This window comes from Micromonas commoda, chromosome 6 (genome assembly GCF_000090985.2).
Source record: "Micromonas commoda chromosome 6, complete sequence".
Classification (NCBI taxonomy): Eukaryota; Viridiplantae; Chlorophyta; class Mamiellophyceae; order Mamiellales; family Mamiellaceae; genus Micromonas; species Micromonas commoda.
Genome location: NC_013043.1, coordinates 384,648 through 400,305, shown reverse-complemented (window position 1 = coordinate 400,305; position 15,658 = coordinate 384,648). Strand labels below are relative to the sequence as shown.

Below are 15,658 nucleotides of genomic sequence, written 5' to 3'. Positions count from 1 at the left end.
CGAGCTGCGCGAGGGTGCCCAGCACCTGCTGCAGCCGCTCAGCCTCGTTCTGGGGGTCGGACGCGTCGTCAGCACCCGCGGATCGGATCAAAACGCGCATGAGCTCCTTCTTGTGGTCCGTCACCAGCACCTCGAGCTTGACCCCTGTCTGTTTCTCCAAAAACTTTTTGCAAGCTTCCACCGCCGACGGGGATCGCTCAGAGCCGTTGTTGATTAGGTCGGCGATGGCGGTGTAGCACCAGTCGTGCAGGATCCCGCCCACGGTGAAATCGGGACCGAGCCTGGCGGCGTACGCCTTGAGCGTGTCGAGGTCCTGACGCTCCACCAGCCTGGGCACCGCCGCGGGCAAAACCTCCAGCAGAAGGTTCGTGTCCGGCATGTCGAGCAGAGCCTCCGCCATCGTCATGAGCATCACCGGGTGGCTCGGGAGCGCGACGCCGAGGTGCGTCGCGAGCAGACGGTTGCCCAGCAGAAGCTCACGCGGCCTGACGCCCCTCCGCGACGCGGCAGCGCGCACCAAGTCCACTGCCGCGGCGCGAACGCCCGCGTCCTTATCGTCGAGCCTGTGCAGAATCACAATGAGCGCTGCGGTGAGCGCGTCCTGGTGGGGTAGCGCGGCTGCCGCGGCGGCGAAGATCTGCAGCGCGGATTCACGCATTGTTGGGTCGCTCGCCGCCGCCTCGATGGTCGCCTTGAGACGGCGGAGTAGTGCGAGGCCCTCCTCCTTTATATCGTCGTCCCCGGGCGACTCCTTCGACGTCTGCGTCATCGCGGCGTCGAGGAGCGCGCCGCGCGACGCGAGAGCCGGAGCTGCGTCTCGCAGAGCCGAGCGCACCCCCTCCGCCCGGTGCAGCGCGAGCGGCGTCGCCAGCGCGGACACCTCCGACGCCCCACGCATGGCGTTGGCGCCCCCGTGCTGCTGCGCGTGTTCAAACACCGTGGGTAACGCCCACAGCGCCGCCGCGGCGACGGCGTCGTCCTCATCCACCGTGAGCATCGGCGCCAGCACCTGCGCGGCGGATTCGACGGTGACGACGTACTTGGCCGCCATCTTACCCCCCGAATCCTTGACAGCCTCGGATACCGCGGCGCTCAGGTCATTCGCCGCGGCGCGCTTCTCGGGTGTTCTGACGGAGGCGATAGCGCGCTGACCCGCGTCCCTCGCCTTGGCCCTTAGGGACATATCCGTGTGGGCCTTGCCGCCCACGGCGATGCCCGCCGCCGCGAGTCCGCCAACCGCGACGGCAACCGCGGCCCGAACCTCGGGCGTGGCGGTGTCGTTGGCGGCTATGTTCATCACCATGTCAATACCGGCGGTGGGATCATTCCCGAGGAGCAAGGAAGCCGCGGGCATCCACGACACGGTCGCCGCGACCACCCCCTGGTCGGGTTCCTTCACCGAGCTCTGTAGCAGCTGCCTCATGCTCTGCTGCGTCGAGCCGGACGCCTTGCCCCGCGCGGCGGCGGCGGCGAGGCTCGCGCGGAGGCTCGCAATCTTTGCGGCGCGTCTGATTTCCGCGGGAGCCTCGTTGATGGCGCCGTTACCCCACGGCCACAGCAGCAAGTCCTGGGTGAGGTCGTCCTCATTAAACGACGCCCCGTTTTCCGTTTTTTCCATTCGCGCGAGCGAGACGGCGGCGTCCAGGACACCGGTGAAAGCGGTCGCGACGAGTCCGTCCCCCGCGTCGTTCGCCCGCCTGGCCCACTTGAGCCACTCGTGCGCGGCACCCACCCCAGACAGCCGCAGGCGCGGCCTGTCCCGCCCGACCGCGGCGCATACCCTCACCAGCCCAGCCGCGGCGCGGGCCCGCCTCGGCGCCGCCGCGGCCCAATCCGTCTGGCCGGTGACCATCCCGGAGAGCGCGCTGCTTCCACCCAACGACATCGGCGAGAGCTGGTGCAACGCCGAGACGATGCACTCTTCGACCCATGCCGCCGCGGACGAGGGACCCGCGCCGCTCTCCCCGCCCCGCGTCCACACCTCGTCGCCTCCCCCCAACCTCCTCCGCTTCTCCGTAAACGTCGAAACTTTCTGCGCAAACACCGGGTGGAGGCACGCGATGAGCGCGTCGGCCACGTCCCGCGATCCCGCGTGCGGCAACAGGCCGGTAAGCGCCGACACCAACGCGGGTTTCGCCGCGACGCTCATTCGCAGCGTGCGAAGCGCGGACGCCCGAAGGTTCGCGCCGCACGCCTCCTCCCCCGAGGCGACGACGGCTATGGACGCGGCGGTTAAAGCGTCGGCGCACGCGGCGACATCCGCCGCCGACGCCGCGGCCGCCACCGCGTCGACGCACGCCGCGAGTTCCCCGTCGTACCCGTCCCGTTCGACGCTACCCGCGGGTCCCAAATCTAGACATGACCGCTCGAACAGCGCGGACGCGACCGCGCGAAGGCACGTCTCCCCCGGCACGACTTGCGCGCTCGACTCGGTGGCTACGGTTCGTAGGGTACCGACGGCGGCTCGTCGGAGGGCGTGGTTCGATGCGGGTGACGCCACGATGTGCGACACGGCGCGCGCGGTGGCGGGGGACACGAAGCCCGTGGTGACGTGCGGGCCGACCCGCAGCGCGTGCGTGAGTAGCTTGCACGCGACGGTGGCGACGGCGACGGCGGCTTCGGATCCTCCCACCTCCACGGCGAGTCCGTCGGGGACGGGCGCCGCGACGGGCGCGACGTCTCGAGCGCGGGACTCGCCTTTCGCGGGTTGTTTCCTGCCGCTTCCCCCCCTTCCGCTCCCCCTACCGTCGCCGCGCTCGGATTGCGGCGGCGTGTCCGGCCCCGCGTCGTCGCACATCCTGCGCACGGCCTCGCCGAAGCAGCACAGCACCGCGCCGTGGCCGTGCGGGTGCCCGGGCGCACAGCTGTGAATCTCGAGCACCTGCGCGACGTCCTCCACCAGCTCCGCGATGCCGACGCAGAGCGCGGCGAACGTCTTGGGGTCACCCGCGTTGGACAGCTGGCTGGATAGCTGGCACAGCGTCCACACGATCGTGTCCGTCACGGATTCGCTGCGAAAGGGGAGGAAGGAAGGGGAAGGGTCAGTCGAAAAATGTGGCACCCCGGGTGGTTTGTGGGCACCCCCGAGATCTGGGCGCGATCGCTCACCTGAGGCCGGCGCACGTGAGCAGGGGCAGGAGATGCGCGAAGGTTCGCACGCAGAACGTGCTGCTCCCGGTGAATATCTCGGCGTGGCGCTGCAGCGCGACCCTAAGGAGTCCGAGCAGCGACCTCATCTCGCGCTTGTGCACTGCGAGGGGCGACGTGGAACGAAGGAGTTTGTTAGCCTCGACGAAGCGGGAAACGATCTTAGCCTCGCTGGGTGTCACGCCAGGTGGTTCGCGGTGATCCCAGGGATCGGTAATCTTGCGGGTGGCTCGTGACGATGCGCGAGGAGGTTATGTGTCCATCTTGGGATCGATGCGTACCATTCAGCGGGTTGAAGTACGCCTCCATCAGCTTCCTCAGCACGGTCCTCAGCGATTGCTTTATTCTCGCCGACTCCCCCCCCGCGGCGCCGCCGTTCGCGGCCGCCACCGCAGCCTGATCCGCCTTGAGCAAGCGCTCCAGGTCCTTGAGATCCTTCTCAAGGACGGAGGCCTGCGCCACGGCGCCCCGAGCGTCATCCTCGGCCCCCGCCATGTGGCCTCCGCGCCACTCTGAGTGACGAGCTCGTTTGAAAAAATGAGCACGAGTCGGAAGTCGGGGCGAGGTTCGAGGTTCGTTGGACTTCGTTACGGAAAAATGTCGGCGGCGGCTCACTCTCGTGTCGCGCTCTCATCTAGAAGAAAAGCACAAGATGAGCACGATTCTGAACGATCTCAGCGCTGTCCCCGACGGTGCGCTCGACGCGGTTTTACTTAAGTCCGTGGAGATGCCGGAGGGAACCCCCACAGTCCGCGGGTACGACTTCGAGGGCCCGCTGGACCTGCAGAAAATGCTGGACTGCATGATGACCTCGGGGTACCAGGCGACCCAGTTTGGAAGATGTGTGGACGAGGTGAACCGGATGCTGAAGTGGCGCCTCAGCGATGAACCCATCGACGACACGACTGACGAGGAAGAGAGGGACCCGGCGTACCGCGCCTCGCTGCGGTGTAAGATCTTCCTGGGCTTCACCAGCAACCTCATCTCCAGTGGTGTCCGCGAGCAGCTCAGATACCTGGTCAAGAACAAAATGATCGACGTGCTGGTGACCACCGCGGGAGGCGTGGAAGAAGACTTCATCAAATGTCTCGCGCCAACCTACCTCGGAGATTTTGCGCTCAAGGGTGCCGAGCTTCGGAAGCAGGGCCTTAATCGAATTGGCAACCTTCTGGTGCCCAACGACAACTACTGCAAGTTCGAGGACTGGATCATGCCCATACTGGACGCGATGAAGAAGGAGCAGGATGAGACTGGTGTGGTGTGGACCCCGAGTAAGGTTATCCACAGGCTGGGCTTGGAGATTAACAATGAGGAGAGCGTATATTACTGGGCCGCAAAGATGAACATCCCGGTGTACTGCCCTGCACTTACCGACGGTAGCATCGGCGACATGCTCTATTTTCACAGCTTCAAGAGCCCCGGGTTGGTGGTGGACTTGGTCCAAGACGTTCGTGCGATGAACGACGAGGCGAGGACTGTGGGCAGGCCCAAGAAGACGGGCATGATCATCCTAGGCGGCGGTGTGCCCAAGCACCACATCAACAACGCCAACCTCATGAGAAATGGAGCGGATTTTTCTGTGTCGATCAACACGGCGCAGGAGTTCGACGGAAGCGACAGCGGGGCCAAGCCGGACGAGGCCGTGAGCTGGGGTAAGATTCGACCGGAGGCGACACCAGTGAAGGTGCACGCGGACGCCTCGATAATGTTCCCACTGCTTGTCGCGCAGACGTTCAAGCAGAATTTTGAGCCAAAGCCATAACTCGTGAACACTTAGCATTACAAAGAATAGCTCTACACAGCTGGGAGGCGCACCGCTGCCTCCCCACCAGGAAAAGAAATTGAATACAGTTGATGAATCGACAATATCGTACAAAGGTACATTCAGGCCGCCTGCGAGATGTGCATCCCGGTTCCAAGCATGGCCCACCAAGGCTTCTTCTCTGGGCCGATGGCTCGAACTTCCATGTCCCTAACCTCGTACTGTATGCCCCGCAGCATGACCTCGAACAGCCGCGGGTTATCAACCGCAAGCCGCTCGAGCGAACCCTCGTGGACCACCACCTCGTCCCGTAGCCTGTATCCGACACCCTCGAGCCGGCCCAGAAGCCACTGCGTGAGTCGAACGCTCTTTCCGCTAGCCTCGCAACCGGCGTCCTTCAGCATGCCGACAACCTCCGCGGGCTCGACTTTGGGCTCGCGCGCCATGCACTCGACCATACCTGCGAGCACCAATAAGGTCGGGGAGGAGCGCTCGGCGGCGATGAACTCCCGCACGTCCTGAAAAGTGATACCCGAGAGGCGTCTCTGCGCCTCCTCGAATCTCCTGAAGTGCACCACCGTGTTGTCCGCGAGGTCGAGCAGCGGCCGGGCGTTGCTCACGGCCTTCATGCCGCGCTTCACCGATCGCATAAATCGCTCGCGCCACGTTGTCGCGTCGTCGACGGCAACCGCGAGCTCCTCGGGGGTGAAGCGCATCTCGCATCTCACCCGCCACGCATGCTCGTCCGATGCGACCAGGTCTCTCAGGTGGGAGCACGTTGACTCGAGGGCGAGGACTTCCCGCCAGTGCAGCCTGTCAATAATGGCGCGCTGGCACTCGAGCGGCAGGTCGACCAGTCCATGGAAATCGAAAGTCATCGCCCCTGGAGCGCCACAAGGCGACTCCGGGCTCGATTCCATGGTCGCGCGCTGGGTGTTATGCCAGGTGACCGCGGTGGAAAACGCAACTGCCACGTCACGGCTAATGGCGCCAAAATTGAACGCCGGTTGTTTTTTGAGGTGAGAGATCGTCGACGAGAGGAAGGACTCTTGAAGGACTCTCGAAGGCTAGAGGCTCGTTTCTCAACACTAAGACTACCCTAGAAATTATCTTTCCGTCTCCTCGTCTCCGCGAACACCGCCACGTCGTCCGCGCCCTCCAACCCGAGTGTCCTCCTCAGTAAGACGCTGTCGGGCCGGCAAAAGGGGTTGGTCGCCAGCTCCAGCGCAACGGTGGTGGGCACCGTCGGCACCCCTTTCGCCCTCTTCACCTCCACCTCCCTCAGTCTCGCCTGCAGTGCCTCGTTGTCGGGCTCGACCGACACCGCGAACTTGGCGTTCGACAGGGTATATTCGTGCGCGCAGAACACCTCTGTGTCCGGCGGCATTGCGGTTATTTTCTGGATGGAGCTCCACATCTGGTCGGCGGTGCCCTCGAAGAGCCTGCCGCAACCCATCGCGAACATGGTGTCCCCGACGAACACCTTCTTCTCGGTGGGAAAATGGTACACGACGTGGCCCGCGGTGTGACCCGGGGTGTCCAGCACCCTGGCGACTACGTTTCCGACAGCCACCTCGTCGCCCTCGCGAACGGCGCGGTCCGCGCCCGGGATCTCGCCTTTCCTCTCCCCGCTCGGACCGATCACGACGCAGCCGTGCCTCGCCTTGAGCTCCGCGTTGCCGCCGGTGTGATCCCAGTGGTGGTGAGTGTTGAGGATGTGGGTGAGCTTCCAGCCCTTCTCCTTCAGCGCAGCCTCAATGGGTGCCACCTCGGGGGTGTCGACCACCGCGGTCGCGCCGGTGGAGGGATCGTGCAGAAGGAACGAGTAGTTGTCCTGCAGACACGGAAACTGGTAAACCTCCATCTCGCCGGTCGTGGCCGGCGCCGGGGACGACGAGGCGGAGGCTGTGAACGAGGAAGACGAGGGGGCGATGAGGGTTCTTCGCGGCGGGGTGGCGACCAGACGGGCGAGGCCGGGTCGGCGGGTTTGTCCGCCCTGGGCGAGTAGCCGGAGTAGCGGTGCGTGACGCTGGATCACGGATCGCATACGGCGACCGACGTGAGTGGCGCGGAGGTTGTGGGCCCGCGCGCGTCGTGGAACTGCCGAGGACTGAAAACTTGAGATCCTCCACAAGTCCGAGCACCGATTGACGGCATGGGGACGTTCACGGTGACCATCGACAACAAGAAGAAGTTCGGGGGCAACATGCGCGCGTTCGGCGTGAACGCGGCTGCGGGAAAGATGCGAGCCTTCGGCGACGCCGCACCCAGGCAGACCTCGGCCCTCAACAGGTGAGCGTCCTCGGACCGATCGACAACGAAATTCATCAACGCGTTTTCTTCCCGCCCCGATCGCTGACCACCGACCATCCCCGTACCCAGGCTATCCGGTGGCGTGATCAAGAGGGGTATAGGCTCAAGGCTCGGTGATTCCGCTGGAAAGTGGAAGCACGATCTCTTCGATTCCCCGGGCAGCAACGACCTGCGCTCGAGACTCGACGGAGGTCGAGGATCGGGGGGCAGATTTGGCGCGGGAGGCGGACGCGGCGGTGCCGGAGGCCGGGGCGACGACCTGAGGAGTAGGATCGTCCGCGAGGTCCACGGCGGCCGTGGAGGCCGCGGTGGCCGTGGAGGCCGCGGCGGCCGTGGGGGCATGCGCATCGACCACATGGGCGACCGCGGCGGCAGAGGGTCCGTGGTGGAGTTCCTGAGGGGCATTGGTTTGGCCAGGTACACGGCAACATTCCAGGAGGAGGAGATCGACATGGACGCGCTGACGCACCTGAGTGATAAGGACCTGCAGTCCTTGGGCCTGCCCCTGGGACCGAGGAAGAAGATCATGGCTGCGTTGAGGTGAGACGAGACGAAGGCATCACGCGTGAAATCACATTGAACAGTGTTTGGTTTCAGTCTTTCGCGAGGATCCGTTTGGTAATCTCCGCCGCGCCGGGTTCGCCGTCGTCGTAGGTCCTCAGGAGCTTCCACTCCTCCTGCTCCATCTTTCCGAATTTCTTGTACAGCTCCCACATACCCCCGGTGCCGTACCTCAGCGCGCCGTAGATCGGGAAGAAAAACGGTTTCTTGTACAGCAGCCTGAAGTGGTACACCTCCTCCCACGTCTTCTCGACGTACTCCCGCCTCTCCCCCCGGCCCCTGATGCTCATGACGTTCCCCGCGCTCTGTATGTCGCCCAGCTTGGGATTGATCATGATGATCGGGCGGTCCCCCGCCGCCTTCTCCATCTCCTGCAGGTAAGGCAGGACGCTGTATCCCACGATGTTCTGCGGGGAGATGAGGATGAAGTACGCGTCGTCGGGTCGCGGGACGTCGCCGCCGATGGACCCTCGGGCGATGAACTCATCCGCGTCGCCCCAGTCCATCATGTCCAAGATCCTGGCCACGCCCGATAGGGATAAGGGCAGACCCTGAAACACGCCCTGTCCCATGGAGCCCTGCACGCACACTCTCACGCGCTTGCCGTCGGCGGCGAGCGCCATCGCCACCTCGCGAACCAGCTCGAGGAGAGTTCCGATGCGGTACACGTCTCCGTTGACGTTCAGCTCGGGGAACTCGATGAACGCCTTGACCCTCGTCTTGGGGTTCGCACCAGTCACTGCCGCCACCACGGACTCCCTGCAGTCGTCGTAGAACCACTTCCTGACCTCCCTCGGGTGCGGGGTGTTGTTGAGCATCTTGGGTATATCGGTGCGGGACCTGTACCCCGAAGGCGGAAGGTTAGCCCCGTCCGCCTTCTTCTTGCCCCCGCCGAACAGCGAGCCTGCGGTGCCGTCCATCCGACCTCCCATGGCGACGACGCGCATGCCGCGGGGTCTAGACCGGCGGGTGGGCGCCCCGACGACCGGGGCGACGACCGGGGCGAGCTGAGTGCCGATGGCGGACATCGTGCTCGTCTGGTGTGCGTCTGGTGCTGCGCAGATCCTATCCTGTCCAGTTGTCCGGGATCTGATCGCGTTCTTTCAGCCCGGGTGCTGGGTCAAACGAAATCAGAAGAGATGAGCGCGGAGGAAGCGGCGACGACGACGCGGGAGGCCGAGGAGGCCGAGGAGCCCGTCGCCCCCGGTGGGACCGAGGAGACCCCTGCGGTGGAGGATACAACGGCCAACGACGCGGAGGCGTCCCCCGCGACCGCCGACGCGAGCGAAGACCCCTCCGGTGCCGAAGGTGCCGCCGCCGTTCCGGATGACGAAGCGACGGACGAGGTCGACGAGCTCCTGGCCGTCGGGGAGAACCTAGCGGGCATGACTCTCGCGGATGTCGAAGGCGAGGCCGACGCAGATGAGGACCCGCAGTCCGCGCCCGTGAAGACGCCGGACGTCTTCGATCGCATGGGGTACGGGAGCAGCGAGGATGGGGACGGCGGCGAGCGCACCGCCGCGGACGTGGAGAGCGACGACGACGATCGCGATCTCGTGGCGCCCCTCGTGGCCGCGATTCGCCGCGCGGACTCGGGCGAGGAACCCCTCAGCCCGTCGTCCATCGGAGCCAAGGCATGGGCGCTGTCGTACGAGATCAGCGGCTTCGTCGGCACGCTGGACGCGCCGCCGGGGGTCGACGCGACGATCGACGAGCTCCCCGTGTTCATCAGGAACGCGGTGGACGCGCTCCCGACGTTGGCTCGAGCGTTGGCGCTCGCGCCGGAGCCCGTCAACACGCAGCGAAAGATACTCGTACCCGCTGCGGGCGCGCACAGGGTCGCGGTCGTCGAGATCATCGCGTCTTTACTCGAGATTGGCATCGCCGGGGTGGATGCCGCGGTTGCGGCGACGGAGGTTGTGCCCGGCAAACTGGCCCTCGTCCCGGCGGTGGCGGCGATGCTCTTCACGCACGCGCAGGGTTCCCCGCTGCTGTGCGTGGCGACCAGGGTGGTGTGTACCGCGTTGCAGTCGCCCACGGAGGCGCTGTGGGCGCCGCTTCTGGCGGATGGATGGGCGTCGGCGGCCGCCGCCGCGGGGGTCACGCCGGCGGTTGAGCCGGCGGATGACGGCAACCTCCAGACGAGAGTCACCAGGGCGGCGGGTGCCGCGGTCGAGCTGAAGCCCGGGTCGAGGGAGTGCAACGTGGGTTTCGTGCTGATCACCGCGACGACGATGCGGGACCTGGAGGGTGACGAGGATCCGCCGCACCTGGCGCTGAGAGAGGCGCTCGAGAACGACGCGGGGTGGCAGGCTTTCGCCGCGGAGGGCGGCGCGCTGGAGAGGCTGGACTCGGAGAGGAGCGGGGGACTGTGCGGGCCGAAGCCTTCGCGCGGGATGTCGCTCATGGACATGGCGGGAGGTGGAGGAGGCGTTGGGATGACGAGTCAGGAGCTCCTGCAGGTGCTCCAGTCCCTGTCGGCTCAGCGCTGAAAGTAGGTGAGCTAAGTATGATAGACTGCCAATAATAAAAATAGCCATCTAGGTTGCCCTGCGAGCGATGTTCTTGATACCAGCGCCGACCGTCATGCACATCACCGTGCCGGTCTGCGGCTGCTCCTCGAGGTTGAAAGTCACCCCCAGGACAGCCCTGATGATCCGCAGCGTCTGGATCGCCCTCGGCGTGAGCGGTCCGAGCCGGGCTTTGGTGAGCATGTCAGGCCCGATGGCCATGAGGAGCAGCACAAGCGGCTGGTGCGTGCTGTCGCACACGCCTCCCCGGGCAATCTCCGCGACCAGCGCCTCCGTGATCGTCTTACCCAGGTCCTCGGGGACCATCACACCGCCCTTGGCACGCTCCATCCGGGCCTTAAACTCGACCCTGTGCTCCCTCCTCTTTTCCTTCTCTTCGCGTCTACGCTCCCTCTCCGCCTCCTCCGCAGCCGCCGGATCATCCTCGTCGCTGTCCATTTCCTCCTCATCCTTCTCCTCGTCGTCATCTTCCTCCTCCATTTCCTCGTCCTCGTCGCTGCCCTCGTCATCCTCCTCCTCCTGGTCGCTATCGTCGCTACCCGACTCCTGGCTATAGTCATCGCTATCCTCGTCGCTGCTGCTGCCACTGTTCTCGTCAACTTGGAAAATCGAGTGACCGGCCTCCTTTGCCGCAGATCCAGAGGTGCTCGCGCAGTCGACGCTGAGAAGGCACCCGGTCGTGGTCTCGGCCACTAGGCTAAGCCCGAACCCCGGGGACGTCTTGTTTCGCTGCCCGTTCTTCGCATCGCCCGGGTGGTGGTCCGTGAAGATGTACACGTCGGGGAGGAAATCGTTGAGCACGCCTCGCGACGCATCCACGAGGCGATTCCCCGTCTGCGGCGAGACTCGCAGCGTGAACGCCACCCCGCGCACCCTCTTCACCATACCCTCGTCGGTCCAGTCGACGTTCTTGAGCTCCTTCGCGATGGGGAGCTTGATGTTGATTTCGCCGCCGCCTCCCGGCGCGACCCCCCTCTTGACGATGGTCAGCGCGAGCCCGTCGTCGACGCCGAACTGGCGCTTGATCATCGGCAGCGTGACGGTGCGGATGGTGTCGACGGAGACGTCCGTCTCGTCGTTGGTTATGCCGGTCAGGGTGAGGTCAACCGGTTTCTTCGCGAAGAGGCAGATCGGAATCACCACCTCGAGGAAGTATCCGATCGCGCGCGCGGTGCCGCAGTCGTGCGAGATGCGCCTGCCTCCCGTCACGATGCCGGGCTTGTACTTGAGCGTGGTGCCCGTCTCGTTGATCTCAACCTTCATGCCGTTCGTCAGCTTGTCCAGCAGGCGAAGCAGCGATGCCTCGTAGTCCCTCACGCCGGGGTTCTGGTCGTTGACCCGGATGTCGTCGATCCTGCGGGGTGTCGCGGGGAGGGAACGGGCGACGGTTAGGTGACGGCGGCGGCGGCGGCGAGGCGCCTTCTCATCAGATGTCCGGGACTGGCGCGCGACGAAGGGGCGGTGACGGCGAGGGGCGGCCGGGACGCACCTGAGCGCACGGCTGCCCAGAGTTGCGCATATCAGGCGCATGCGGAAGTCCGCTGCGCCCTTGAAGTTCACGTAGTTGGTGGGCATGGCGTCCAACACGCGACAGTAAAATGTGCACCAGGCGCCTGGGAAAAAGCGAGTCGAAATCTGACTGCCGAAGTCCGAGTCGCCTCGCTGACCGCGGAGGCCGCCGCAGGGCCGTGGCTGTGGGTCACACGGGTTTGTTCCGGTTTTTTTGAAGGTTCAAACCCGAGAAGAGGCCCACCGCCCGCGCCACTCTTGGAGCACGCGACCGGGACCGCCCAGGCCGCGCACTCTTCACCAGTCAGCAACGATGGACCCCGAGGACGAGGTCGAGGACGACGTCGAGGACGTCCGGGAAGACGACGCCTTCGGCGACGCCCACGCCTCAGACTCCGATGAGGACTTCGCGCCTGCCGCGATGGAGGAGTCCGACGACGACGAGCCCGCCGACGTGCTGAGCCCGTCCAAGATCGCGCTCGCCAAGGCGGAGAAGGCTCGCCTCAGGCAGCTCAAGAAGCAGCAGAGGGAGGAGATCGAGAAGGTCCGCCTGCAGCAGAACGCCGCGATCGCGAAGGTGCGTGCGAGATCATCAAACCCGCAAATCCCCACGGACGTGTCGCTCCCGCGCAAACGTCCCTTCCCTTGCCCCCGTGCCCGACGACCGCGGGGGCGGTATCGCGACCGTTTTTCGCGCCGGCGACCGCGATCGAGGGTTCTGGTTTCGATTTAGGGTCGATGCGAGCCTCGGGACGGGTTTCACGCGCGCGATCCGAGCCCCGCGCGACCGGCGCGCGCCACCTGCCCGAACCCGCGGATCAGGGTTCGCCCCTTTTTCAAGTTTTTCCACCGACCGATCGGAACCCCGTTTCCCAAACCCTCAGGATAACTCCGGCGGCAAGTGGAAGTATCTCATGCAGCAGACCGAGGTGTTCTCGCATTTCCTCGCGGGCACCAAGGCGCACAACGCAAAAAAAGGCGGGCGCCGTTCGAAGCAGGCTGAGGATGCCGAGGACCACGAGCTGGTGGAAGCCGCCGAGGAGTACCACGCCGTGCGACTCACCGTTCAGCCCGAGTGCATCAAGTTCGGCAAGATGCGCGAGTACCAGCTCGCGGGTCTCAACTGGATGATCCGACTCTTCGATCACGGCATCAACGGCATCTTGGCGGACGAGATGGGTCTCGGCAAGACGCTTCAGACCATCTCGCTGCTTGGATACCTCAGCGAGTACCGCGGCATCACCGGACCGCACATGGTGGTGGTGCCCAAGTCCACGCTGGGTAACTGGATGAACGAGTTCAAGCGCTGGTGCCCCATGATCCGCCCGTTCAAGTTTCACGGCAACCAGGAGGCGAGGGCGGCGCAGAAGGCTCAGTACCTGGACAAGAACAACGCCTTCGACGTCTGCGTCACCTCCTACGAGATGGTGATCAAGGAGAAGAACGCACTCAAGAAGTTCCACTGGAGGTACATCATCATCGACGAGGCGCACAGGATCAAGAACGAGAACTCCCGCCTGTCCAAGGTGATGCGCATGTTCGCCTGCAACAACCGTCTGCTCATCACCGGCACCCCGCTCCAGAACAACCTCCACGAGCTGTGGGCGCTTCTCAACTTCTTGCTCCCCGAGGTGTTCGGCGATGCGGGCCAGTTCGAGGAGTGGTTCGGCACCGGGACGGAGGGCGACAACACGGAGGTCGTGCAGCAGCTTCACAAGGTTCTCAGGCCCTTCCTTCTCCGCCGCCTCAAGGCGGAGGTTGAGAAGAACCTGCCCCCAAAGAAGGAGATGATCCTCAAGGTCGGCATGTCTGAGATGCAGAAGGAGTACTACAAGCGCGCGCTCCAAAAGGACATCCAGGTCGTGAACAGTGGCGGAGACAGGAGCAGGCTTCTGAACATGGTGATGCAGCTGCGCAAGTGCTGCAACCACCCGTACCTGTTCCAGGGCGCCGAGCCCGGCCCCCCCTTCTTCACCGACGAGCACCTGGTGGAGAACTCTGGCAAGATGGTCCTGCTCGATAAGCTGCTCAAGAAGCTCAAGGAGAAGGGCAGCCGCGTCCTCATCTTCTCTCAGATGACCCGCCTCCTCGATATCCTAGAGGATTACCTCCTATTCCGTCGATACAAGTATTGCCGCATCGACGGCAACACCGACGGCGACACCCGCGAGGACATGATCGACTCGTACAACGCGCCGGGCTCCGAGAAGTTCGTCTTCCTCCTCTCCACTCGTGCGGGCGGCTTGGGTATCAACCTCACCACCGCCGACACCGTGGTCATCTACGACAGCGACTGGAACCCGCAGATGGACCTCCAGGCGATGGATCGCGCGCACCGCATCGGCCAGACCAAGGAGGTCAGCGTGTTCCGATTCTGCACCGACGGATCCGTCGAGGAGAAGGTGATCGAGAAGGCGTACAAGAAGCTGGCGCTCGACGCGCTCGTGATCCAGCAGGGCCGCCTGCAGGAGAACCAGAAGAATGTCAACAAGGAAGAGCTCCTCTCCATGGTGCGGTTCGGCGCCGATAAGATCTTCGACGGTACCACCAACAGCACCATCACCGACGAGGACATTGACACCATCATCGCCAAGGGCGAGGACGAGACCAAGCTCCTCAACGAGAAGATGGCGGGTTTCACCGACAAGGCTCTCAAGTTCTCCATGGACGCGGACGCTTCCCTCTACGAGTTCGAGGACAAGGAAGCCGCGGACAGCAAGGAGGCATTCGAGGGTCTCGACGTGAAGGCTGTCATCGCTCAGGGATGGATCGACCCCCCCAAGCGCGAGCGCAAGAAGAACTACAACGAGTCCGACTACTACCGCGACGTGATGAACCAGGGTCCCCGCAAGCCCGCCGCGTCCGGCCCCAGGATTCTCAAGCTCCAGAACATGTCCGACTTCCAGTTCTACGAGGTGCCCCGCATCACCGAGCTTTATAACAAGGAGGTGGCTCGCAAGCAGTACGAGTGGCACCGCGAGAAGCAGCTGGAGGCGCTGCAGAACAACGCCGTGCCCCAGGACTTACCCCCCGAGGAGCCCACCGCGCCCAAGCCCCTCACCGACGCTGAGCGCGACGAGTACGAGCAGAAGTTGAACGGCGGATTCAAGGATTGGAACCGCCGCGACTTCCAGGCGTTTTGCCGCGCGGCGGAGAAGTACGGCCGGGCCGACGCGGAGGGCATGGCGAGCGAGATTGAGGGCAAGACCCTCGAGGAGGTCAAGGAGTACAACGCCGTCTTCTGGCAGAGGTACACCGAGATTGCGGACTACAAGCGCATCCTGGGTAACATCGAGAGGGGCGAGGCGAAGCTCCAGCGCCAGAACGAGATGCTCAAGAACGTGAAGCGCAAGCTCGAGATGTACAAGAACCCGTGGAGGGACCTGAAGCTGGTGTACGGCAGCTCGTCCAAGGTTAAGTCCTATACCGAGGAGGAGGACAGGTTCCTGCTGTGCTCCATCCCGGAGGTTGGGTTCGGGAACTGGGAGGAGCTCAAGGCACAGATCCGCCAGCACTGGCTCTTCCGCTTTGACTGGTTCATCAAGAGCCGAACCCCCAAGGAGCTTCAGAGGCGCATCGAGACCCTGATTAACCTCGTAGAGAAGGAGTTTGAAGAGGTGGACAAGAAACGGCCGGCGGGAGGCGGCGGCGCCCCCGCGGCGAAGAAGCCCAAGGCTTAATCGTTTGGGGGCGTGCGGAATTTTTTAGTGACGAGCGCGGGTGTGAGCTCTTGATGAGGAGGATAGAACCCAACTCGACGAATGCAAAGACGATCTACAGACCCTGTCGAAATATTATCATTCAGACGTCGTCCATTGCAACATGAATTACCCAA

General features: G+C 64.3%; 7 protein-coding genes across 7 annotated transcripts; 3 read left to right on the top strand and 4 right to left on the bottom strand.

Moving 5' to 3' along the window:
- Window positions 1-3,799: 3,799 nt before the first annotated feature.
- MICPUN_83166 (predicted protein) lies at window positions 3,800-4,909 on the top strand (the record flags this gene model as incomplete). The annotated part of the gene is made up of 1 exon (XM_002503127.1): window positions 3,800-4,909. One exon carries the CDS (start codon window positions 3,800-3,802, stop codon window positions 4,907-4,909), a length of 1,110 nt encoding a protein of 369 aa, XP_002503173.1.
- Window positions 4,910-5,031: 122 nt separating this feature from the next.
- MICPUN_59212 (predicted protein) lies at window positions 5,032-5,829 on the bottom strand (the record flags this gene model as incomplete). Its single annotated transcript, XM_002502770.1, has 1 exon — window positions 5,032-5,829. The coding sequence occupies one exon, from the start codon at window positions 5,827-5,829 to the stop codon at window positions 5,032-5,034; it is 798 nt and encodes a 265-aa protein (XP_002502816.1).
- A 179-nt stretch (window positions 5,830-6,008) lies between these two features.
- Window positions 6,009-6,773, bottom strand: MICPUN_96426 (hydroxyacylglutathione hydrolase; the record flags this gene model as incomplete). The annotated part of the gene is made up of 1 exon (XM_002502769.1): window positions 6,009-6,773. The coding sequence occupies one exon, from the start codon at window positions 6,771-6,773 to the stop codon at window positions 6,009-6,011; it is 765 nt and encodes a 254-aa protein (XP_002502815.1).
- Window positions 6,774-7,064: 291 nt separating this feature from the next.
- Window positions 7,065-7,761, top strand: MICPUN_59210 (predicted protein; the record flags this gene model as incomplete). The annotated part of the gene is made up of 3 exons (XM_002503126.1): window positions 7,065-7,201; window positions 7,292-7,695; window positions 7,739-7,761. 3 exons carry the CDS (start codon window positions 7,065-7,067, stop codon window positions 7,759-7,761), a joined length of 564 nt encoding a protein of 187 aa, XP_002503172.1.
- Window positions 7,762-7,815: 54 nt separating this feature from the next.
- On the bottom strand, window positions 7,816-8,811 carry MICPUN_59209 (predicted protein; the record flags this gene model as incomplete). The annotated part of the gene is made up of 1 exon (XM_002502768.1): window positions 7,816-8,811. The coding sequence occupies one exon, from the start codon at window positions 8,809-8,811 to the stop codon at window positions 7,816-7,818; it is 996 nt and encodes a 331-aa protein (XP_002502814.1).
- A 99-nt stretch (window positions 8,812-8,910) lies between these two features.
- MICPUN_91017 (SNF2 super family) lies at window positions 8,911-15,612 on the top strand. The gene is made up of 3 exons (XM_002503125.1): window positions 8,911-9,102; window positions 12,296-12,400; window positions 12,708-15,612. Exons 1-3 carry the CDS (start codon window positions 8,923-8,925, stop codon window positions 15,501-15,503), a joined length of 3,081 nt encoding a protein of 1,026 aa, XP_002503171.1. The 5' UTR covers window positions 8,911-8,922; the 3' UTR covers window positions 15,504-15,612.
- Window positions 10,324-11,889, bottom strand: MICPUN_59207 (predicted protein; the record flags this gene model as incomplete). The annotated part of the gene is made up of 1 exon (XM_002502767.1): window positions 10,324-11,889. One exon carries the CDS (start codon window positions 11,887-11,889, stop codon window positions 10,324-10,326), a length of 1,566 nt encoding a protein of 521 aa, XP_002502813.1.
- Window positions 15,613-15,658: the final 46 nt, after the last annotated feature.